A 25,585-nucleotide genomic window follows, 5' to 3' on the forward strand; every position below is an offset into this window, starting at 1 on the left:
CTAGATGAGCCCAAGAGAATAGAACAGCACTTGAACAAGAAGGCTTATCCTACAAGGACTTATAATGGGAATTATTTGATACTCTTGCTTCACATGACACTTGATAGGCAGACACTCATAAATCACACAAGTAGTAAAATCGTGGTAAATAGCGTCGCTAGGTCCATGTACAAAAAATAAAAATAATCTAACATGGATTCATCTGCAGTACTCGTCAGGTTGTTTGTTGAGAGAGGACCGTTAAAAGTTTTCATTTGTAACCGTCCAATAAATGTCTAACATTCGGATGGTTAACTAACTACCACATAGGTGTAATTTTTGGTTCATTAAACATCAAAACGGAGCCCCAAAATTTGGACAGTTTAATTTGAATTTTTTACATTCTACGTTTGTAATTTCTAGGTGCCAGCGTATTATATCATACTCTGCCAGAGTATCAAAATTTTTATATTAATTAATTACACAAAATCTGAAGATTTAGTGGTGGGGAAAGGAGTCAAAGAGGCAATTACGGGTTTAGCGGGTCCGAACCCGACGCTGGTGGGACCCAACACCACCAGGAAAGAGCGCGGGAGCCCATTTCCCGGCCGGCGGGCAACGGTTAACGGCCACGCAAGCGGCCAGAGCGTGCCCGCGAGTAGAAAGCAGAAAACAAGAAAAAGAAACAGAAAAAAACGCAAGGGGGTGGTGTGGGGTCGGAGAGATAGGAGGAAGACCCGACACAGAACAGAGAGAGAGAAGAAAAATACGAAAATAAAAAAATTAAATTAAATTAAAAAAAGCGAGGAGATTGCGTGCGCGCATGTGGGACCCGGCGCCTCCAAAGATGGCCCAGCTGAGGCTCTGAGAGAAGCCGGAAAAGGGCAGAGAGAAAGCGGCAAATTACATCTTTTGCTGCCTTCGTCTCCCCACCCCATCCCTTTCCCCAATACCCCTCCCTGTCATTTCCCCCATCTCTTACTTTTCCTTTCCCCGTTTTACCCCTCCCTTATGGTAAGATTCTCCAATCCCTCCTTTCTCTTTCATTCACTTTTCGCTTTTTGTTCCTTTGCCTTGCAAATGGGGTTTTCACGTCGTATCTCCCTCTCTCCTTTGCCATGCTTCCATCTCAGCCGTTGGATTATGATCTCCGTTGCTTTTAACAGGTTGGATTAGCTGCTGATCCGGGGCTCTGATCGTTAAACAAAACCGCACCTGATTGGAATTAGACTCCAAAGATGAGGGATTCAGATACGGTTTCCGTCTGCAGATGATCGTGACCATTGATTATCTTTGGCGTGCACGTTGTAGATACAATCTGATTTCACATTTTCTTCGTAGTTTTTGTTTTGATGTTGTCGTCGATACCCCCTCGCAGATCACGGATCTGAGAAAAAGGGGGGGTTTTGTTTAAAATCCTGGCGATTAGGAGAAGCCCCGTGTTTTCTTTCAGCGGTAATCACGACCCCAGCTGTAGTAGCATTCGGCTTCTTCAGCGATGGTGGGCCGATGGGACCTCTTCGGGTTCAGGGTCCTATGCATTGCCTTGATGTTCCACTTTCAAATGGATGGATATCAGTCGATTAATCTCGAAGGCAATTCTCGAATCCCTGCCCATCCGATTGCTGCATGATTTTGGTCTTGTCAGAAGATTGGATTGTGTTTGATCGCAACTGATTGAAATGCAGGTTTCGCATTACTGAAATTCCGTGCGGGAGTGAAGACCGATCCTTATGGCACGTTTACAAATTGGAATGCTGGCGACAGCGATCCTTGCATGTGGTCTGGCATTCATTGCGTGGATAGTAATGTACAGATACTGTAAGTTCTTATTTCAGACGTCCGTTATTAGTGTCCTCAATATTGAAGTATTCTGTTCCTTGTACAAAACACATTTTATACAATCTCTGGAGACATGAACGTAATGTACCTTGCAAAACATTGGACTTTCTTGTACGACTATTGTGAATGATTTAAAGTAGACTACTGGTAAGTGTTCGAAGTATCGGTATTACTACAAGTTCCACTGGTCAGGGATACAGAAACAATATCGATATCGCTGATAACCAGAAATGCGAGAAAACATGGGGAAAATTGTAGAATTTTTAGTGAAACTTAAGGAGATGCTTAAGTACGCATATTTAGGAATAAGAAAATTGCAAAAAAATTGTATACACAATGAGTTTCCATTTAATGGGGGCTTAAAAGCATGTGTGTCATCATAAGAACCATTTGGAGGCTTTACTAACCATCCAATCTTCCATCCAAACATCCATTGATATTGCAGAATATTGACAACTTATGATATTTTGCAAAGAAATCATCAACAACAGGAAAGGAAACAAAAGATTGTGGTCTTGATATCACGCACGTTGCCATAATGATAATATTGAGTTATTATTAATATTAGCAGTGACAAATTGAAAACTGCATACAACAATGCAGTCGTAAAAAAATTTGAAATAGAATTTTTTTTTAATAAACAAACTTTCTGTGATATCTATGTTGGCGATATTAGTGAAACATCATTGATGCACTTGTGATACAAGCGTCACCTAGAATTTACACAGTTGGAAACATTGGCGATGTCGATACATTAGTAATACAAGCAATGCCTGGAATTTACACAATTGAAAATATTGGCGATATCGATTCGTTTGCAGTACTTAGCAATACATTGTTGATGCTTGGAATTTCTAATACTACTAGTGTTATCGGTATCGCCAAGCTGGAGATAACGATAATATTGGAGATACTTTGATAATATCGGAAATATTTTGATAATATCGGAGATAATTCAAACAATTTTACTGGCTACTCATTTCAAATTGAGGATTTTTCTCAAAGATAATTTTCAAATGGGTTGTAATCATTTGTTGAATTGGGTTGGATTTTGATCACAGTTGAGAATCATGCCTTGTTTCGTTCATTTTGAAAGTCTTTTGAGTTGTATTTGTGTCAGCAACTTACTAAGTTTGTTACTGTGAAGCGAATGTGTTTAGCTTGAATTGCAGACCTTCAGTTTAATCAAGATGAATGACAACAATTAGTAATGTTTCCTAGTATTCATAATGAGGAGTGGGTCCCCTGATGTAGGCAGGATCATCTAAAGCGGCTAACTCATCGGATTGGTGGGACCACGAATAAGGCTTCGCCCTCAAATTACACATATTTCTTTCATGTCCAACTTGGAAGAAGCATAATTGTGAATCAGAGCCTGGTTTCAAAAATAAATACTGGAGAGGCGATTCAAAACTATGATTTGGTTATTTCCACCTTTTGAATTATGATAATGCCAAAATTCACGTGTTGATTTGCAGCTCAAAACCCTTAAATTTGTTGGGGATTGTTAGTTCGGAACTCAAAATTATTTTAATTGATAAGATGGGTGAAGCTGTTCTGAAAATGGTCTCGTGTCTGAATTCAAAATGAATTTTCATTGTTGTTTTTTCAGCTCTGAAGTTTCTTTCTTGTTTCTAGCACATGCATACGCATCTGTTTTTGCACCCAGTCTGTTTGAGATATTTCGGGTTGTTTGCTTGGGTAGAAAGGTTGTGTAGGCTGTTCTTAAGTCTTATTCAATGGCACTTGCAGGGACCTAAAAGAGCTTTCTTTGCAAGGGATATTGGCCCCAGAGCTTGGGAAACTTAGCCACTTGAGAGCTCTGTAAGCATCATTTGAGCAGTTCTGTGGGGAATCTGAATTCTACTTAATGCTATTTGCTATATGAAGTTTTACATGCACACAGGAGCACTGTTTCATGCATACAGGCACACATATACATTAAACATCATATTTCATTCAAATACATACCTCTCTATGTAACTCAGACATAATCACATGGTCTCGTACATGGTAACACATGAACTCATATTTCATTATGGATTAGAGTCATCCGAATTATTTGCATTAAGATCACCATCTTCTTCATTATTAAGAAGAAGAAGAAGAAACGTAATAGACTTCTGACATTGAGTTTACATTTTTGAATTTTCTGTGCAAAACCTTAGCAAGGGGAGATTTGGTTTGCATCAATAAATAAAATATATTAGCAAAAAATAGGGAAAATATTCTGACATGCATGTCTGAGATGGCAACACTTTTATTTCAAGTGTTCTTGTTACATTAAATCCTCTCCTTCGGGGCAATGAGGTGCATTTCCAGAATGTGAGACAACCTTTGACCAATTGCTCTGTTTAGTAGAATTGACCTTTTTCTTGTGTGTGTGTTGGACCCAATCGAGGTGGTTGTTCACTCCCCAAGTGTAGGGTTGTGATGTAGTAATAAACTCGGTAAGACCGAGGTCGAATCCACAGAGATTGAAACTTGTACGTTTCCTGAAACTAGGTAGAAATAGAACTAGCCTAAGATGCAATATAAATCAAATATAAATTGATGAATAATGGTGAGTGATTAATCTAAAATTTAAGAGAAATCAGAAATAAGAAACTAGGGATTCAGAGGATCCACTTGTAGAGATCAAGGAGATCTTTATGCCTGCTTCAAAAATCATGGAACTTAAACTGAACTTCCTCTGATATAATTTTCAAAGAGATGAAAGGTATATGAATTAGAATGGATTCCCTCACCAAACCATGCCCAGGAGACAAAGTCAACAACAGAATTAAACCAATTACCAACCAATCAGATGATTATGAAGATTAGGAAGGATACCGACATCCAACCATGCCCAGGAGACAATGGTGAACAACAGGGCTTCCTAACGTCATAATCAAAATAAGAAAAAAAAATACTCAAAGCCATTGCAAACCCATTGTAATGTCAGTCACAACAGGCCATTAAAGACTACAAATATTCTCATAATAAAATTAAATCAAAAATCAATTCAGTCTAAATAAAAGGCATAACAACAGTCTCCCATCACGCTACAGGCTTCACCTCTTAGCCCTAGCTAAGAGGTTTAGCCTAAGATAGACATAATTAGGCTGATTCTTTAAAATAAATAAAAGAAAACAAACGCTTCACTACTTTGTCTCTGACTGCTCCACATCCAGCCGAGTGCCCCAAACCGAGTCTCCCACGGCTGCCTCTGTCCACGTCCTCTCTCTGCCTCTGCTCACGTCCAGCCCAACTCCTCCCCCTTCCTCTCTTCTTTCTTATAGGCAGGCATAGGAGAGTCGGTGCTGCCCCCTGTGGAGGTGTGCGTAAGGGGCTGAAGTAGGTGGAGAACTTCACGCAGCTGGGGTCGGTGGGAGCTGCGTAAGGGCGTGCCAATGTAACTCAACTTACGTTGATGTATTGGTGGGGCCCACTTCAGCTAACATTTGAAAAATCCACGCTGTCCACCTTGTTCCCCTTGGAATTTCGGTCGGAAGGTGTATTTTTGGCCTTCTGTTGATGAGGCACACAGAACTTTTTACTTCACCGTCGGTTGTCTTGTTTGGACGGTTTAAAACCAATATTCATTAACTTCTGCCATTCTATCATCTAGGCTAGGATTACAGGGAGCGTGGGCTTTTGATGGACGGTCCAGATCTAACCGATGAAGTACAGTGGCAGCCCATAAGATTCGCCCGCAGGCTCTGTTGCGAAACAGAGCCTACGCGTTTTATCGCTGTGATGGTCGGTGGACCCACAACTGATGTCAGTTAAAAAATCCACACCGATCATTGAACTCTACTCGAAAAACCAATGGGAAATGGCTAGTTTTTTAATTAGAATCGGTGCGGCCCACGTCGTTTTCTATTCCGCCGCCCATTCTGCGATTGACGGTTGGGAATATGCATACGCTTGCATGGTGGAAGAAGGAAACCTAGGTGTTGGTCTTGGCCGTCTCCTGCAACAATTTAACGGTTCAGATCATCTAAACGGATGATGAGTGGGGCCCACAAGGATCAACCGACGGTCGGCGTGGAAGACGCTGGCTGATTTTTGAACTTCTTTTTAAAGAATATCGGTCAGCATCTTGCCATGCACGTCTTAGTGCAAAAAGTGTACTATGTACACTGTATGATGATTATGAGAAATCCACACCATCCATCTTGTTCCCCATTTCATTTGAGCCGTGGGGGCCGAAGTTAGAGAGTATCTGGACAGCGGGTGGGCCCCAAATCAGGGTTTTATGGACTGATCTGTTAGTTCAGCCACTTTCACGAGGATCCAATGGCTGAAATTTGACGTGTACGGTTAGTTTTTGGTCCTCGAGCCATGTATAAAGTTTCGAGCCAAACAGATGATGGAAACTCAGTGATCTTGCATTTTGGCTGACTTTCAGGCCGCTTGAGCTTCAGTTTCTTAATTTTCTTAAATCCCTAGTATGCACATCCGTCGATTCTTGGTCTCCTGGGGTCTGTCCCTTGGCTTGGTGCATTCTGAACGTTAATTCCATGTTTTTAGCATCCCGATCCAGTCCCAGCTCGCAATTCCACCTTGCAACAGAAACATGATTAAAATGAGCTATTAAACGGTACCATGTTCATAAATCTAGGCAACAACTGGGTCTGATATGCAATATTTGACCCTTAACACAACCCCCAACCAGCATTTTGCTAGTCCCGAGCAAAATATGCGAAAAGTAAGTTGAGAATTATAGAACAATTTATAAACTCGAGTGATTTTTGCAGAGTAATCCAGATATGAGAATTTTTAGATTCATGACTGTTGGATATTACTTTCTCCTAGACTCAAGTGCACGGTAAACTTCATAATCAAGTTCAAAGTACTATTCCATTAATTAGAAAAATTCTAACCATTGAGATCTATGAGCATACAGTGTAATCTGAGCTTATCATCATCAAAATTCACTTCTCTATTTCAGGATATCATTGGTAACCAATAAGAAGATTCATGATAACCAAAACTTGCCTCACAGATCATCTTTTCATTCCTTCAGCTTTTGATTTTTCCATTAAAAGTGACGCCAAGAAGGGGAATCAAATCCTCACCTACAGGGAGCAAACCTATGATGAAGACTGTACACCCAAAATTTTCACATATCATTCATAGGGAATTAAATCTACACCTATAGGGAGCAAACCTATGGTGTAGACCATTCGCCCAATCCTTTCAATTTCTCAGGTTGGTTCCTTTCAAGCTTAGTGAGTACCAAGTAAATCCTTCAATATCAAACTGAAACCTTAATGTGAAAGCGAGATGTGACATGTGAGATCATAACTCAATCAATGTTTACAACTTCTAATTTTGGATTAACAATTCAAACTTAACTATGAAATCCAACAGATACTAAATCCAAGCGTCTTAAATTACCAACATCACGTATCTTGAAATTTCAAGTGCCCTAGATGGCCGTCAAAATCCCTTCGAATTCACAAGAAAGTCTAGAAAAATTAAAAGAATTTCACAATTTTTGCTCAAGACCAAGAAAATGCTGATTAGGAAACCTAATCTCCCACCCCCAACCTAAAATCTACATTGTCCTCAATGTAAAAGAAATAAGCATGCAATGCACATGGGACAACAAAAATATAAGAGGAGTGATGGAAAGATAGTACCTGGACGAAAGAATCAAAAGGCTTTCCAAAGATATCTACGTAAGATTGGGTCAGCACAAGAGAGAAACCAACAGAAGTAAAATAAAAAAATCAAAAATGAAATCCTACCTACACCACTTTCGCAGGTACTTTTGATTGCATTTGGCGTATGCAACAAGCCTTTAAACCCCTAGGTTGCCCCTAGTGGACGAGTTGTAGTCTCGTGAGGGTTTGCAGTAATGTTACCCACAAACATGGAACTAACTAACTAGAAAAATTAAATGGAATGAAAAGTTAGATTGGCTCCAATGAGCGCTAAGTTTACCGTCTATCCTAAAACAGCATAAAGGAAACTACCCTAGTCCTAAGAAAGCAAGGAAAAACTACTGAGTCAAGCCGCAAGGTTCCTCTTTCGGCCAATATCTTGATAAGTTTCTCAGTAAGTTCCTCAACAGGATCATCCAAAAGCCCTTTTTGCAATAGGCTTGGACGCCTTGGAGCATGACCTTCCAGAGAAACTTATGTACCTCATAAGAAATTTTCCGTTGAAGTGCTTGAGGTATCCATAGCATATACGATTCACCTGTGACAGAAGAAGTTTCATCGTTAGTATCCCATAGTGAATCAGAAACTACAGGTAGATAAAGTTTAGAAAACTTCGCAAGAAGTAATGTAGTCTCAACACATTCCGAAGTGTCAGTCTTTGGTTCAATTTTCAGTTCCTCCTCCCTTAATGGTAAACATTCAGGATCTGTGGAAGAAGGGGCTTCAGAGTAAGGGTTCTCTCGGTCAGTGATGACTACCGAGATGTTGTCTTGCAAGGCAATCACTATGTCTCTTATCATGGGATCATTTGAATCTGCAAAGTGTGCCAAACAATCATCCACAGAGTTGGGAAATTCAGTTGAACGTGACTTATGTTCCACATTAAAGCTCGTGATGATCTGCCCAAGGAATCCATTGTCTTTAAAGGTAAACGGAGGTGTGCTCTCTTGCTCCAGCCCTACACAGATAAATTGAAAATCAATAGGGGAAGCATCGATGTGATCACTTTGTTCATTGAAACTACTCAACCGAGGCGTTGAATTGTCAAACGTGTACAGCTCAGATGGTGGCCTCAACTTAGTGGTTTCAATTTCCAAGGTCGTAGCGAGCAACTCGTCCTTCTCCCGAATCACATCATCATTTAATTTAGAGGAGTAGTCCAAACATGTTTCACAAGAGTTAAAAGGGTCGATTGTAAGGGGCTCATCCTCCACCTTAAAATCAGACATGTCAGGTGAGGGGAGTGGCTTATTATAACCGACCACTTCGTGTATGTCTTGATCATTGACCTGGACTAAACTTGAGATTGATTCTAGGGAATTCTGGGCTGTACATTCATGATCATCATCCCAAAACGCATCATCGTCTAATTCCATGCAGTACACACTTGGGATGGGGTTGCTCTCCTCACATTCTACACCTAAGTTCGGTTGAGGTTTGAAAAAACTAACCTCTACCTCATCATTGAGATCCTGTGTGTCATGTGAGGAAAGTGTGCCATCATCACTGTATTTGAAAAATACCCACGTATCTTGACCATTCCTTTGAACAGTCATCGAGATCAACTCATCGGGAAATTGAACCGTATGCTCATTAATGGAATCCAACTCCTCATTTGTAATTTCAGATTTATTCAAAAGCGAGTTAGGATCACTTTTCTCGCATTGTATTTCTGGAATGAATTGTGGCTGAGATAACCGAGCCTCCTCTATCTTATCAAGGCGCAAATTAAGCGCTTCCAACGATTTTCTCATTTCCGTGAGATAGGCCAGGCTATGATGAGCTGAATCCTCTTGGATTGTTTCTGGTTGGATATCAATGGTAGGGTATCCAAGAGGATAATCATTATAACATATAGTTGGTTCATCTCCCAAAATTTGATGTTTCCCCTGGTAATAGTCATACTGATCATACATGGGAGGATATAATGGTTGATAATAATCCTCATTTCCATAATTACGATCGTATACGGCCCTATTAACCGATGGAACATAACGTTCTAGTCGGTTCTCAATGTCTGTTCTCGATGGAGAAAAATCTTGAGGTATATGTTGAATTCCACAACCCTTAGGCATTCCCCAATATCTCTTATCCATCTCGGCATATGCACGTACCCACGCTTCCATGGTAGAACCCTAACTCTGAGTCTAATTCTAGAAGAAAGAAAAATCCTACAGCAATACATAAAGTAAGAAGAGAAGTTAGAAAGATATTACCAGACTAGAGATTCTTATATTAAGATCCGGCAAAAGAAAACAACAGAAATTAGTTTCTAAATCTAAAAATTCTAAAGTAATGTTAGTTTTTAAACAAAAAGTCTATGAGTAGAAAATTTCTAAAAATAAATTAGGAAACAAAGATAGATTTTAAAAGAGTTAGAATTAGAAAGTTAATAAAAATAGAAAGTTAGTTTCTAAAAAGGAAAGTTCCAGAATTAGAAAATTTCTAAAAATAAAGGAAAGATGAGTTAGTTTCTAAAATTAGAAAGAATCTCTAAAAAAAAGGAAATAACTAACCAAGTTTCTAAAAACAAAAGAGGAAAGTTTCTAAAAATAAACTATTTCCTTAAAAAAAAAAAAAAAAAAAAGGAAAATACTAGAATTAGAAAATTTCTAAAATTCAAACCCTAATTCTAAAAATAGAAAAAGTAGAGGAATTAGAAAAGGATTACCAATTTAGAAGCTTATATCAGGATCCTACAAAACAGGAAACAAGTTAGTTCTAAAAATCAAATAGAAATAAAAATCTAAAACTAAAGTTAGTAAAATCCTAATCTCAAACTAATTAATTTCAAAGAATCGTAACCGTCAGTCCCCGGCAACGGCGCCAAAAACTTGTTCACTCCCCAAGTGTAGGGTTGTGATGTAGTAATAAACTCGGTAAGACCGAGGTCGAATCCACAGAGACTGAAACTTGTACGTTTTCTGAAACTAGGTAGTAATAGAACTAGCCTAAGATGCAATATAAATCAAATATAAATTGATGAATAATGGTGAGTGATTAATCTAAAATTTAAGAGAAATCAGAAATAAGAAACTAGGGATTCAGAGGATCCATTTGTAGAGATCAAGGAGATCTTTATGCCTGCTTCAAAAATCATGGAACTTAAACTGAACTTCCTCTGATATAATTTTCAAAGAGATGAAAGGTATATGAATTAAAATGGATTCCCTCACCAAACCATGCCCAGGAGACAAAGTCAACAACAGAATTAAACCAATTACCAACCAATCAGATGATTATGAATATTAGGAAGGATACCGACATCCAACCATGCCCAGGAGACGATGGTGAATAACAGGGCTTCCTGACGTCATAATCAGAATAAGAAAAAAAAAAATACTCAAAGTCATTGCAAACCCATTGTAATGTCAGTCACAACAGGCCATTAAAGACTACAAATATTCTCATAATAAAATTAAATCAAAAATCAATTCAGTCTAAATAAAAGGCATAGCAACAGTCTCCCATCCCGCTACAGGCTTCACCTCTTAGCCCTAGCTAAGAGGTTTAGCATAAGATAGACATAATTAGGCTGATTCTTTAAAATAAATAAAAATAAAAGAAAACAAACTCTTCACTACTCTGTCTCTGACTGCTCCACATCCAGCCGAGTGCCCCAAACCGAGTCTCCCACGGCTGCCTCTGTCCACGTCCTCTCTCTGCCTCTGCTCACATCCAGCCCAACTCCTCCCCCTTCCTCTCTTCTTTCTTATAGGCAGGCATAGGAGAGTCGGTGCTGCCCCCTGTGGAGGTGTGCGTAAGGGGCTGAAGTAGGTGGAGAACCTCCTTCACGCAGCTGGGGTCGGTGGGAGCTGCGTAAGGGCGTGCCAATGTAACTCAACTTACGTTGATGTATTGGTGGGGCCCACTTCAGCTAACATTTGGAAAATCCACGCCGTCCACCTTGTTCCCCTTGGAATTTCGGTCGGAAGGTGTATTTTTTGCCTTCTGTTGATGAGGCACACAGAACTTTTTACTTCACCGTCGGTTGTCTTGTTTGGACGGTTTAAAACCAATATTCATTAACTTCTGCCATTCTGTCATCTAGGCTAGGATTACAGGGAGCGTGGGCTTTTGATGGACGGTCCAGATCTAACCGATGAAGTACAGTGGCGGCCCACAAGATTTGCCCGCAGGCTCTGTTGCGAAATAGAGCCTACGCGTTTTATCGCTGTGATGGTCGGTGGACCCACAACTGATGTCAGTTAAAAAATCCACACCGATCATTGAACTCTACTCGAAAAACCAATTGGAAATGGCTAGTTTTTTATTAGAATCGGTGCGGCCCACGTCGTTTTCTATTCCGCCGTCCATTCTGCGATTGACGGTTGGGAACATGCATACGCTTGCATGGTGGAAGAAGGAAACCTAGGCGTTGGTCTTGGCCGTCTCCTGTAACAATTTAGCGGTTCAGATCATCTAAACGGATGATGAGTGGGGCCCACAAGGATCAACCGACGGTCGGCGTGGAAGACGCTGGCTGATTTTTGAACTTCTTTTTAAAGAATATCGGTCAGCATCTTGCCATGCACATCTTAGTGCAAAAAGTGTACTATGTACACTGTATGATGATTATGAGAAATCCACACCATCCATCTTGTTCCCCATTTCATTTGAGCCGTGGGGGCCGAAGTTACAGAGTATCTGGACAGCGGGTGGGCCCCAAATCAGGGTTTTATGGACTGATCTGTTAGTTCAGCCACTTTCACGAGGATCCAATGGCTGAAATTTGACGTGTACGGTTAGTTTTTGGTCCTCGAGCCATGTATAAAGTTTCGAGCCAAACAGATGATGGAAACTCAGTGATCTTGCATTCTGGCTGACTTTCAGGCCGCTTGAGCTTCAGTTTCTTAATTTTCTTGAATCCCTGGTATGCACATCCGTCGATCTTGGTCTCCTGGGGTCTGTCCCTTGGCTTGGTGCATTCTGAACGTTAATTCCATGTTTTTAGCATCCCGATCCAGTCCCAGCTCGCAATTCCACCTTGTAACACAAACATGATTAAAATGAGCTATTAAACGGTACCATGTTCATAAATCTAGGCAACAACTGGGTCTGATATGCAATATTTGACCCTCAACAGTGGTGACAGGGGACATGAACTCTTGTTCACTTACTAAGGATAGGGCTTTAGATAGGAATGATTGGGGAAATAAAATTCATGAAGCCAACCCCAAATAGTTGGGATGAGGCTATGATGATGTATTTGATTCCAATCACCTTCTCTTTTCTGTTTCATTTATCTTGTCTTAGTGTCGACACAACCGAGCCAGTGAGACTTGTCTTTGGGAAAGGTGGTATATGAGGGTGTCAATGGGTCAGGCCAGCCCATGATGCATTCAGCCTGGCCTGTCACAGCCTGGGCTTATGCCTAGGCTTCTTGTTCCATCTGGTTGGGTCGGACCTAAATGTTCAGGCTCAATTAATATTTGGCCAGGATCGAGCTAAGGTTATTGACCCATCAGGTCTGGTCCGGCCAGCCCATGCCAGATCATGGGGATAACAGTGTATATTGGATGTCTTTCTGTAGGGATTTCCTTCCCTCTTTCCTGATCTAGTTGTCTTTGCTTTAATAAGATCGTTACATTTCAAAAAAGAAAGAAAGCATATCAGTCATATTTATGTGTGTATGTGCATGTGTGTGTAGCATTACATGTTCAAATTGCATGGTGGGCTGAGCCGATGCCATGAAAACTTGGCCAGTTTCAGTGGCAGATCTGGGTGGGGCTTGGGCTGACCCTGACTCACAGACTAAACCATGCCCTTCTATTTACATTCTTAGTTGTAAACTATCATTTGCCTTTTGTTTTAATTTGGTTTTGACTTGGAACAAGCTTTCCTCGGAAATATGTGGTTTATTCTCTGTACATTTTGATGATTGATTTTGAATATTTTTGGATTCACCTCTTTCCGTTTGCTTGCATTGGCAGTGTCCTCTCCAAGAACCACTTCTGTGGTGTCATACCCAAGGAGATTGCTGGATTGACAATGCTGGAGCTATTAGACTTAAGGGCTAATGACTTGAGCGGAACAATTCCAGCAGAGATAGGCAATATGCTTTCACTTAAGTACCTGTGAGTCCTTAATTGCAAATGTCTACGTGATTTCGGTCTCTAGGCTCTGAATATCACCTTACTAGTAGTAGTTTCTGTTCATATTCCAGATTGCTTTGTGACAACAAATTTCAAGGCAGCATCCCAACTGACTTTGGGAAACTTAACATGCTCTTTGAGCGACAATATGACCAAAGTTGTATGACGGATGTGGCAACTGGAATTGATTGCATAAACCGAGAAGTCAGACACTGGTATGGGATTTTTTTATTGCTTTTAGCCCCATAGAGGTGCAGATAAGATTTTCAGTTTAACATGCAGTTTCATAATGCTCTCAATCTTTTATTATATATGGTTTGGGAAAAGATTGGATGCATGGATCTATCTCATTATTTCTATACCTCATCATTTAAACCTTGATTTCTTATGCGTTTGATTACATTGTTGATTTGAGTTGAGTATTTTCATATGTGAGTATCCCAAAGGCATTTAGTTTGAATGCTTAGAGTATTTTCAAGTCTTTGGAACATTTACTGATTGACTATTATGTTTGTAGCATCTGGCAGAGCAGCCTGCAACACCTCAAAAATGCTAACTCTTTCATCATCCCGCTGAAACAAAAGCTTCTACATTTTCTGTCTCCGTATGGTCCAATTGTTCCCTTTCTCCTTTTGTTTTTAGTTGTTTTCTTTGTTATGATTTTGAAATATGTCAACTAAGGAAATTGTTTTCTGTCAAGGTTCAAGTTAGGAGAGGAATTGTTGCATGGATGTGGAGAGAAATGCCATGAAAGTCTACCAAGTGAGTTGGTTTATTGATGCTTCTATTTTGTACTGCAGAATATCTCAATTGGAGTTTTCATGTCCCCGAGGATCACAGAGTTTCTTCTTGTTTCTATCAGGCTCAAAAGAACCATATATAGTACAAAACATAGAGCATTTACCAAGTCCTGTCCGTCGTAGAATTCTTCTAGAATCTAGTAACCTCCCAGCTGCTCCTATAAGTGGTGCTCCCCCAGTGGAGATTACGAATATCCCATCTACCGGCAGTGGTTCTTTCCCTGCGATACCAAACTCTGGTGGGAATGATAAGAAGAAACAATCTCCAGCACCAGCATCATCACCTCCTATACCTGAAAACAAGTCCTCAACTACTGATTCGCTTCCTAAATCAACCGATGCTGGACAAACATCAGAAAAAGTATCAGAAAGGTGGAGGTATGTTTATGTGGTCCCAGCAGGGGCCCTTCTTCTTACTGTCGCTGCAGCCATGCTTTGTATGTGCCGTAGGCCTGGAGGGGCAGCCATTGGTCCTTGGAAGACTGGAATAAGTGGTCAGTTGCAGAAGGCATTTGTAACAGGTGAGCTTCCATTCAGACGCTACTTTCCTATAGTGTACTAAACTACTTAAAATGACAAGAGGAAATAAGAAATATGAAGTGTTCAATTGGATCATTTGAAAAAAAAAATATATTGGATCATTTGATCGTCCCTTCTGCATTACATGTGAGTCCATCTTCCTGTGATCCGAACTGTTCATGTGATGGGCCCCAGGTGGATGGAATATACCCAAGAAGTCTTTCCCCTCCAATTGATCCTAAACATCCATCTCAATCCCTTAGAAATGTGGACCTTTGGTTGTAATTGTCCATTTCTGTGGATTGCTCGGATCATCTGATAGAGGAGATATAAAGGCATGACCCACCCCAAGATGGGTCTCTCCAGATCGACGGCTTAGGTTATAGAAAGGTGGTCCCACCCGTGTGTTGAACAAACATGTCGTTTCTTCCGATTATGGTACCTCAAAAGTGATAAACCTGTGGATCCATCCTGATTGCTGGTTCAATATTCAAATGATAGCGATAAGTAGATACTGCACTCGAATAGTCCATATAAATAGATCTTCCTGCCTATACATTTCACATTGGATGCAAACATGTAAGATTTGTAATTTTCCAGGGGTGCCCAAGCTGAATCGAGCAGAGCTGGAAACTGCTTGTGAGGATTTCAGCAACATCATCGACACTTATCCACATTTCACATTATTCAAAGGAACATTGTCAAGTGGAGTCGAGATAGCGGTCGCCTCTACCCCAATTGCATCTGCCAAAGATTGGTCAAAACATTCGGAAATGCTCTTCAGAACAAAGGTCTCGATGTTTTAGTATTCTTGAAATCATACTGCCCTTATACAGTACGTATGATGTGAACTGAATCCCCATATGACACACCAATTGTAATGTGTTTTTGGTTTCTGATCTATAGATTGATACAATGTCAAGGATTAACCACAAGAACTTTGTCAATCTTCTTGGCTACTGTGAGGAGGAGGAACCTTTTCTAAGGATGCTAGTGTTTGAGTATCCTCCTAGCGGGTCCCTCTTTGAGCGTCTGCATGGTAAGAACTTCTACCAGAACTCAAATTGCTTAAAATTATGTGCTTAAGGTCATGTTTGGGTGTACCTCCAAATTGTGGTTGGTGGGGCTTGCTAGGTGCCCCTTTAATTCTCTTGGTGTTTGAGATGGCATGGAAAACACAGGTGGCATTAATGGGCTAGCGCTTTCCCGCTTTGTCAGCTCCAATGTTGGTTCCCAACTGTGATTTGAATTTAACGATCATGTTGGCTTTGAGGACCGTGAACACTCAAATGTAGCTTGAGATTAATAATAACAGGAAAAAAAAAACTTCTGATGGAGCTCTTCTTGCTTCTTCTTTTTCCCCTATTTTGCAGCTAAAGAAGTCGAACATCTTGACTGGACTGCTAGGGTGAGGGCTATTATGGGAGTGGCTTACTGTCTCCAATACATGCACCATGAACTGAACCCACCTATATGTCATCCATGTCTAGAATCTCGAGGTGTCCTTCTGACAGAAGATAATGCTGCCAAGGTACAAAGCCATAATTTTGTTGCATTTTCTTTTTCAATTCTCTCAGCACATATATCACCATGAAAATGTGGTTCCTTGTAGATTGCAGAGACTGGTATTTGGAAGGAAATTGTTATGAAAGCAAAGATACCTGACGACACTGACCCCTCCGAAATGCCGCCTGTGGAACCAGAAAATGATGTCTACAATTTTGGAATATTGATGCTGGAAATCATTTCTGGAAAGCTTCCTTATTCAGAGGAACAAGGTTCCCTTGTAGACTTGGTAATACATCTCATTTATTCATCTTTCAGTAGTTTCAAAACACGTGCATACACATGCACAGATTACATTCACAAACGCACGCACATGGCCCTCCCTTCCTGGTTATGGTCCAACAACATATATATACTCATGCAATGCATACTGACACTGTAAACAAGATGAACCATATGATCCTCAGCCCAAGGATATATGTGTCTATCAAGCGGAACCCATGGCTTGGCGATGCAGACCGTTGATCTGATGCGCCTCACAGTGTGTGGACAATAGCCATAAAAATTTCAAGATTGGAATGTCAATCCAATCCAATAAGTGACCTCTTTTCTGATGAATGCAAACTGACACTATTTACCACTGATCGAAGGTTAGAATCACCCCATCGGGTTTACTGTGGGTCCTATCATATCAGGTCACCAAATCATGGACCCATCACTTGTTTCATAAAGTCTGATACAGTTTCCCTCGCCTACTTATACATTACTCTAACTTTATGAGGGAAAAAAACATTTCAAGCTCTTTTTTCCCCCTGATTGCTGGAATGCTTTATTCTCAGGCCACGGAATACTTGAACGAGAAGCGTAGCATGAGCTACATGATTGACCCCTCCCTGAAATCCTTCAAGCACAACGAGCTAGATGCCATCTGTGATGTCATCCAGGATTGTATCCATCAGGATCCAAGGGAGAGACCGACAATGAATGAAGCCATTGCCAAACTGAGGGAAGTCATCACGGTTTCACCGGATGCTGCGACCCCAAAACTCTCTCCGCTTTGGTGGGCAGAGCTCGAGATCCTCTCAGTGGAAGCTAGCTAGCTTGAAATCATTGCCAGCTCTCCGCCTTGTAAGTCCCTCCATGTTCTTTAATGCAATATAGCAACATATCAACTATGCTGTCACCAACCTCTCACTCTTGCCATTACCTCCACCGACGTCAGTTCTTTTTATTCTTTTCTCCACCTATTCTTTTTCCCCTGAGCCATGGCAATAAAGTGCGACCTAAGGTCCCACCAGCGGGTTCCTTCCTCATCTTATACCAGATGTGTAACTTTGAGAGGCCGGCATGTGGAAAAGAACTATATAAGTACTTGTATCTCAGTCTGTCTGCAAATGACCATTTCAACCTGTAACCATTTTATAATAGGCTGTTTGGGGCTGTAAATTCTTTCCAAATTCTGTGAAGTTTTGCACATCATAATTGGAGTTTTGGTTTTTTGCTAGAATTCTCCTTGTAGAAAGAAAACAAGGAAGTTTTGCATTCTTTTCTGATACTTGTGAAGAATAGTGCTTTGTGGTCATGCATGGGCGATTGTGCACTTATATCATACTTACAGGTAATTGAACTACCAGAACGTGTTTGGGCAAGTATTCCATACTGGTAAGCCTATCTTTCAATGATGAAGACCATTCAATCTAGTGGGCCTGATTGACATTGGACTGTTGACTATATATATGACCCCTTGTCCCAGGATTTAAAGCTGGCTTTTCAAGATTAGACAACTGGCTACTTATGGTTTGGTTGGGGGATGGGGCAGATAACATGTACTTGGGATCTTGAACCAATGCGCGAAGAATAGCTGGTGGGGGCAAGGTGGGATGCGGGGAGTCAGGATTGTCCCCCAGTAGAACCAATTGCATTTGCATCAAACCTGATAGCTCTTTCTATTCTTAAAGAATTTCATTGGATGATGCCTGCAAAAAAGTGAAGGGCAAAGGTCAAATGACTCAGTTTCAGCGGAAAACCATAGTTTTAGAACTCGGTGTCTCAACTCGAAACTTTGACTACCCAGAAATTCACTTGGTAGCATGACTTCTCGAGTCAGCTTGATGACTCAGTTGACTTGACTCGACTCAACAATGTGAGTCACTCAATTGAGCTGGGTTTATCATAAAAAGGTGAGAAGGGGGTTTTGAAATTGAGTGCTCTTGCAAATGGTGCAAGATCTCTAACCAAGCACCAAATGCTTGCATATTTTTCAATTATATATATATATATATATCAATTTATTAATTTAATTAAATATCAAGTTGTAAATACTCATCTGTCTTCAAGTCAACCTGACCCGGCTAGACATGCAATCGAGTCAAGCTTTTAAACTATGCGGAAAATCAGCACTATAGCCTCCATGACACTGTAAATCATCATGCTAACCTTGTCCTAACCATTTTCTGCATGAGATTTACAAACCCTAATTCCCCATCATTCCTAAGGCCTTATCCTTAGTAAGTAGACAAGACATCATGACCCTTCTCACCAACCGACCCAACCCAAGTCTTTTAATTTGAGCTGCCCAACCCAGACTTTGTTTCTAACCATCTCAGCCTGCTCTTCACCCTTTTCTCTCTTATTAGGATCAATTCTGGGTTTTTTTTTTTAGATGACATCACTGGTAATTGTATCCTTCCAAGTCGTACATCTCAACATCCTCATCTCTGCAACACTGGGTCTCTGCTTATATATGTATGTATATATTCGACATAGGTTACAATCAGTGTTTTGTCAAAATCCTATGATTTATGATTTATGATTTGAGTCGAATCTTAAGCAAAACGATTTGAATCTCTCTTTCGAATCCCTTTGTACATGAATCTTACAATTTTATGATTTGAATCCTATAATTTAGGATTCAAATCCTGATTTATGTTTCAATTATATACGTTCTCTTCTACTTTAAGTTCTACTTGGCTTTCATTCTATATTTTTGAATTGGTGAGAGCTTTAAGAATCATTTAGAAAACAAAAAAACCTTTAAAATAAATAAATAAATAATCATTTGATTATTTAGAAAAGGTAAATGATTTTATTTTGTTCTTTGTAAGAGATTAAATGATATACATTCTCTTTAATGTTAAATCGTAGAGCTTTCTTTTTAATGACTTCGTACTTCTTAATTAGTTAAAACACCAAATTGATGTCTGACTTTTCTGGAATGTTTTTATATATATATATATTTATGTTGAGTTATCTGTTGTGGAATGATTGTTAGAAATCAAAGTATCTTTTTTTGTTGGTCTACAAAATCAAATGCCACCTTTCCAACATTCCAACATGATCCTACGTTCAAAAAAATTAACAATATAAAAAATTATTAAAAGATCCTTGTATGTTTTAAGAAAAATTTCTTTAAAGGCTTGATGATAAGAAGCCTTTACCAATAACAGGTATTACTCAATGCGTATTGATGGCAAAAGGGTGATTGCATAGTTATTTATTTATTTATTTATATTTTTAAGAGGATTGTTAAATTTTTTACAATTTGCTATACAATTTGTGATTCGATACAATTCAAACCCTATTATGATTTGCGCACGGTGACAATTTTGACAAGATTGATTGTAATAAGCATTGACAATCCATTGTGGGGCTGCCAGATGAGCAATTTTGATAACAGAAACGAGTGCCCCACCTACATGAAATGCTGGCTGGAAAGAGGATGTCACTGTCATAGTAAGTTGAAGAGCTAGGCTTGGGAACTCGAATCTTGATTGGTTACTGCTTTCTTCTTTCCTTTTTACTTATAAAAAAAAATAATTTTTTTCAAAAAAAGAAAAAGCATAAATAGTGGGTTGGCAGAGCTCCCTCCCTCCCTCCCCATGGTTTGGTAATTCAGACCATTTGTCTGTTTGAGTCTCACCATGTATGGACCATGCCCCAAAGTTCTCTTCTATTTGGAAAATAGCTGTATTTCTCTTCTTAACCATCTACTTAATTCCGAAACTAGAAAGGTTGTGATTGTCCTGTTGAGTAGATTTTTGGGGGCATGGTCCATCCACAATGGCTCAACTGATCAGGAGTAGATTTCGGAACCATGAGCCCCATTCATTAGATTTTAAAACCCACCAGTCACATATCCTGTCGTTCTGTCAAGTGATCCAGTGCCGGTAATTGATTCCTAGCTGCACCAGGACACTTGGATTATCAAAACGAATATCCATATGGGGTTCAAAAATTTTAACAGATATTTCATGGCATACATTGCAAAATTCTAATTCATAGCGTACAATCCAAAATTCAAGCTGATGTGACATTTCTAACAAACATGAATTACCTGTGACATGGTTGGTCAAGATCATATATGACATAAACACATGAATGAATTGCATATTGTTCTAATGCATCACTTTTACCTGGTCATCCTAACAGTTCCATCCATCGCTTGGAAAATGGATATCTCAAAAAGAGAATATCAGTTTACAGATGGATTTAATCATCCGATCGGTGTGATCTTTTCATGGTAGCCCTTGAGACATTCATGCCTAATGAAAGTATCATGTTATGCGTACAAGCCTCTTATGTCATTTGCATCCGTCCACATGCGGCCCATTTTTCACTGCAAAGGAATCATGACCTTTTAAGCTAACAGGCATTCACGATTACAAGTACCTTATCTTGATTTCTACTTATTTAGCGAGTATGTATGTTTGGCAAACTACATGTTTATCAACCAAAAAGTAGAAAAGCATATGTTCAAACATCACAAGTAATTATCCCTAAATTTTGTTTGGTGCCCCTTACATCCACCGTTCATCATGTGGAGCTAACTTTTCATGTGAACCATTCATCGTGTGGGTCCCACCTTTGATGTGGTCCGTCCATCATCCAGGGCCCAACTTGGATGTGGGCCATTCATAGTTATGGCCTGACCTTTAATGTGCATTATTCATTATGTAGGGCCCACCTTTGATGTTGATCATCCATCAAGTGGGGCCCACCATCAATATTATTGTCCATCATGTGGGGCCCACCTTCAATATCCATCGCCCATCATGTGGAGCCCACCTTTGATGTGGACTGTCCATCATGTGAGCCGTCCATCATGCAGGGCCTACCTTGGTTATGGGTCACCTATCATTAGGCTTGACTTTTGATTTGGATCGTCCACCATGTAGGGCTTACCTTGACGTGGATCATCCATCATGTGGAGCCCATCATTATTAATTGCCTATCATATGGAGTCCACCTTTGATGTGGACCATCCATCATGTGGGTCCCACCTTCAATGTGGGTTGCTGCTCATCATGTTGTGGCTCATTCATCAATAAAGGTCTACCTTTGGTATGAACCGTCCATCATACGGGGTCACCTCAGTATGGGCCATCCATTATATGGGTCCTAATTTCAATGTCCACTGCCCATTATCTGGAGCCCACCTTTAACGTGGACCATCCATCATGTAGCCCCTCGGTTGGAGCAGGCCGTCCATCATGCCAGTTTGCTTTGGATATAGGCTTTTTATCATTATGGGCTTAGCATTGATGTGAACCATCCATATGTGAGCCCACATTAATATGGGGTTATCCATCATGTGCGGCTCACAGTTTTTGTGGACCGTCCAATGTGTGAGCCCCACCTTCAAAGTCGACAATCCACCATTTGAGGTCTCCTATGATATGAACAGTGAGAGAGTTTCCTTTGGCAGTTGGCATGGAGTGTGCGGGGAGAAACAAAAAAGTCATAAGTTAAAAAACTAAAAGAAATAACTTATTTAGATAAGTAGCTTTTACAAATAAGCTATTTTTATATTGATTTTTACCAAAGTAATTTAAAGTGAAAAAAGTAACTTAATTACTTAAGATATATAAGTAACTTATTTGGTGGTATCCATATGACCTTATTTTTATAATAATGTTTACCAAACTAATTTAAAGTGAAAAAAATAACTTAATTACTTAAGATATATATAAGTTAAAAAGTAACTTATTCGGTGGTATCCATATGATCCCTAAAAGTAACTTGGACCTGTTAGAATCCCAGTAGCCTGACCCAAATTGGGTTGCATCCAGGTGTACCATTCAGGTCTAGTTGGTTATGGAGTTGGGGTCAGTATCTTGGACTGGGGTTGGTCCAGTCAATGATTCTAACCTAGAAGTAAGGTTTGTTAAGCCACACGCATGTAAGAAAGCCTGTTTGCACACCATGCAATTATCAAATTGCATAATATGCGTACTCTAATTCATCCATAAGACCATGAAAATGCCTTAAGTGACCAAACTCAGATCCTAAGGTCCAAATACCCAATGGTTACCCTATGCATACTCAAACATGATCAAGACCTGACCCAGCAGGTTTAGCCACGGTATGAGTGTTTTTAGGACTAGAATCAAAACCCAATGCGTGGTCCTTACCCAACATTTCATGCTATTTAGCTCGAGGGCCAGTCTCAGAAAAGCCAAGGCAGGGATGGGACTTGGGAGGCGTTTTTCTAACTACGTGGGACCCTCCAGAATCAAAGGCTGGAAGGAGTGCATGTACAGCCAAATTAATGATCTGAACCATCCATCTCGTGGACAGTGCCATGGATGGTCTATGATCCAAAGTCATAAACTTGATCATGGTCCACCTTTCCGTTTCCTGACCGATACATAGTTCTTATCATCTGAGGACGGTCATTGTTTATCATCTGAGGACGTCAGAGCATCTGCTGCCAAATTTCTTTAAGTCGTCCATTTGTTTGATCGTAATGGCCCACCTGATCTGGGGCCAGGTAATAAAGACAGTGGGACCACTTGGATCTCGCGCACTTTTGGTGACATGTAGGGGGACTGGATCTACACGCGTGTAGAATTACCAAACCTCTAGATTTCGCCACATAGCTCATTGTTCTTCACACGTTACACTTTAAAATTCTACACCTGCCGGACATGCGAATTACATTCCTCACAACTGTCCAAGGCTCCACGACATGCGTTACCACATCCAGCCTTCCTATTTCACTACTTGGGCCTTGAGTGTTGATGATCCGAACCGTTAAACAGGTAGGTCTCCCCATGAACGGCTCAATGGAAAATTGTAACTGATTATGGCATTTGAATCAGAGATGAGTATGCATATGGCAACCAACGGTCTTGGTTTTACCCAATCAAGCTCAGAGGAAGGGAAGCATGGATTCTTATTGCTAGGCTAGGCAGACGGGCGTTTTCGCTATTTTCAAATTTTCATGACATCCCCTGTAGGCGTGAGCTGCATGTGGCATGGTACAATTAAAATTTTAAAAGCAACAGCATAGTTAAATATATAATATAGTAAGGAGAAGGTGTCACCATCTTACATACTCCTGCTCACCAAACATCAACAACAAAGAGAAGCGCACCCTGCTCGGTACACACCCTCGCGTACCAACCAACAAAACCTATACTACGATACTACTACCTTCACCACACACACTCTATCTGGGCCCCATCGTAACGTGTTGTTAACATCAAGTCTGAACATCTTGCACGTCTTCCCTTGTTTGTTAATGGGCCCAAAAATCACGACAACCAATTACTTATGTGGGCCACACAAGTAGGAATAGTTGAGAAGGAATTTCCACCCTTAAGTATCTCTAGGCCCCACCCAAGTCTTAGGATGGCCTAATTTTTGAGGTGTTCCATCATCAGTGGATTAGACGACATACACACAACATGGTAGGTCCTCTATGAGAATCAAGGATAGATGTCCACTCTCAACTGTTTTTTCTGGTGTGGTCCATCTGAGATATGAAATGATCTAATTTTTGGAAAACTAATCAAAAAAGGGAGGACGTGTCTAATGGTTGGACTGGATTTCATCGACACATGATAGTAGGGCCACAATAAACCATTTCCACAACAATGTAATGAAAACATTTACACTATAGATAATTTACAGACGAGACGCACATACATTCCCGTATGTTTTATTAACGAGGCACCACAGTAGAGACCTTACGTGTTAGCGTAGTTATATATAGACACACACGTGCATAAGTAAACACACGTGCAACCTATACTCGCCGTCTACTTAGTTTCTTCCATGCTGGCGATCCCTTCTTTTGCCCCACTCATGAACGCTGAAATGGAGCTGCTTCGCTGCAACCAAAAGGTCCACCGCTTGAAGAGGTGTGAGGATCTTTACCATCTCTTTCAGAGTATTTATTCTCAGTTTGTCCGCATCCTCGAGTATACACGCCAAAGCCACCGAGTGCGCTTCCATGGCTCGCTCCACGTCGTCAGCCGACGCGTGCTGGCTCGCCGCAGCTGCTGCAATTAAAAGCAGTGGCTGGTCCGCTAGGCCATCTTGCAGGCTCGCCATCCGGCTCGACAGCTTGTCCTCCTCCCGGATAGTCCTGCGATGGAGGTCGTTGATCAGGCTCAGCTGGAGAGGCGATAAATCGGCGAGGTCCCCCCTCCTCGCACCCTGCAGGTAGTCGTCGAGGTGTGCCTCGAGCTCCAAGCCGGAGAGAGAGTAGACGAGTCGGATTGTCATGGAGGGCCTGCACTCGGCGATCCAGAGGAAGGAGTTCTCGAAGGAGGTGCACCAGGTGGGGTAGAAGAAGGAGGGGGCGTCGAGACGTGCGAGGTGGCTGCGTACGTTGTAGTAGTCCTGGTAGTGATGGATGGTTGTGGTGACGACGCTGGAGAGCTTATCTTTGTCGTGGGAGTGGTGGTGCAATGCATGCAAGAGATTTTCAAGGTCTAGCTCTTGCTGGTGCACCCATGTGTTGTAGCACTCGTGGAAACGCTCCTGGTTGGTGTGGGACATTTTGGAGAGAGAGAGAGAGAGAGAGAGAGAGAGAGAGAGAGAGATGGGATGAGTGTTTCGGTGAGGATGGAATGCGTGGGTTATATCAGGGGGCGGTTTGCTATTTTGGGGTAGAGCCGTTATCGGTTTTGCCCGTATTTCACGACGCAGATAAGACAGACAGGCGTTACAGGCCTCTGTGTTTTTTTTTCTTTCTTGTCTGGACTCGTCAGATACGACAAATCTCGGCAGGAGGTTAGCACCAGGGACCGGATTCGATGCGTCCAGGAAAACGCTCCCTAGAAAGGCTGGTAACAGCGTATGGGTGAGTTCCTGATCGTGGGGCCTATCTTTATGCATGTGTTGTATATCCACTCCGTCCATCAGTTTTTTCAGATCATTTTTATTGAATGGTCATAAAAAT

The 25,585-nt window shown here is 40.8% G+C and overlaps 2 protein-coding genes across 3 annotated transcripts; one reads left to right on the forward strand and one right to left on the reverse strand.

Moving 5' to 3' along the window:
- The first annotated feature begins 500 nt into the window (after window positions 1–500).
- Window positions 501–17,902, forward strand: LOC131245400 (protein MALE DISCOVERER 2-like). Of its 2 annotated transcripts, XM_058244851.1 has the most exons (14): window positions 501–993; window positions 1,146–1,574; window positions 1,668–1,800; window positions 3,574–3,645; window positions 13,409–13,552; window positions 13,642–13,785; window positions 14,088–14,174; window positions 14,271–14,332; window positions 14,433–14,891; window positions 15,490–15,680; window positions 15,796–15,928; window positions 16,263–16,420; window positions 16,502–16,684; window positions 17,235–17,902. In XM_058244851.1, exons 2-14 carry the CDS (start codon window positions 1,478–1,480, stop codon window positions 17,493–17,495), a joined length of 2,124 nt encoding a protein of 707 aa, XP_058100834.1. In that variant the 5' UTR covers window positions 501–993; window positions 1,146–1,477; the 3' UTR covers window positions 17,496–17,902. The 2 variants fall into 2 exon arrangements, with proteins under 2 accessions (XP_058100834.1, XP_058100835.1); XM_058244852.1 differs by lacking the exons at window positions 501–993; window positions 1,146–1,574 and having other exon boundaries at window positions 1,666–1,784.
- Window positions 17,903–24,204: 6,302 nt separating this feature from the next.
- LOC131245401 (protein DOG1-like 3) lies at window positions 24,205–25,234 on the reverse strand. Its single transcript, XM_058244853.1, has one exon. The coding sequence runs from the start codon at window positions 25,180–25,182 to the stop codon at window positions 24,442–24,444; it is 741 nt and encodes a 246-aa protein (XP_058100836.1). The 5' UTR covers window positions 25,183–25,234; the 3' UTR covers window positions 24,205–24,441.
- Window positions 25,235–25,585: the final 351 nt, after the last annotated feature.

Source organism: Magnolia sinica, chromosome 5 (genome assembly GCF_029962835.1).
Source record: "Magnolia sinica isolate HGM2019 chromosome 5, MsV1, whole genome shotgun sequence".
In the NCBI taxonomy this organism is placed as follows: Eukaryota; Viridiplantae; Streptophyta; class Magnoliopsida; order Magnoliales; family Magnoliaceae; genus Magnolia; species Magnolia sinica.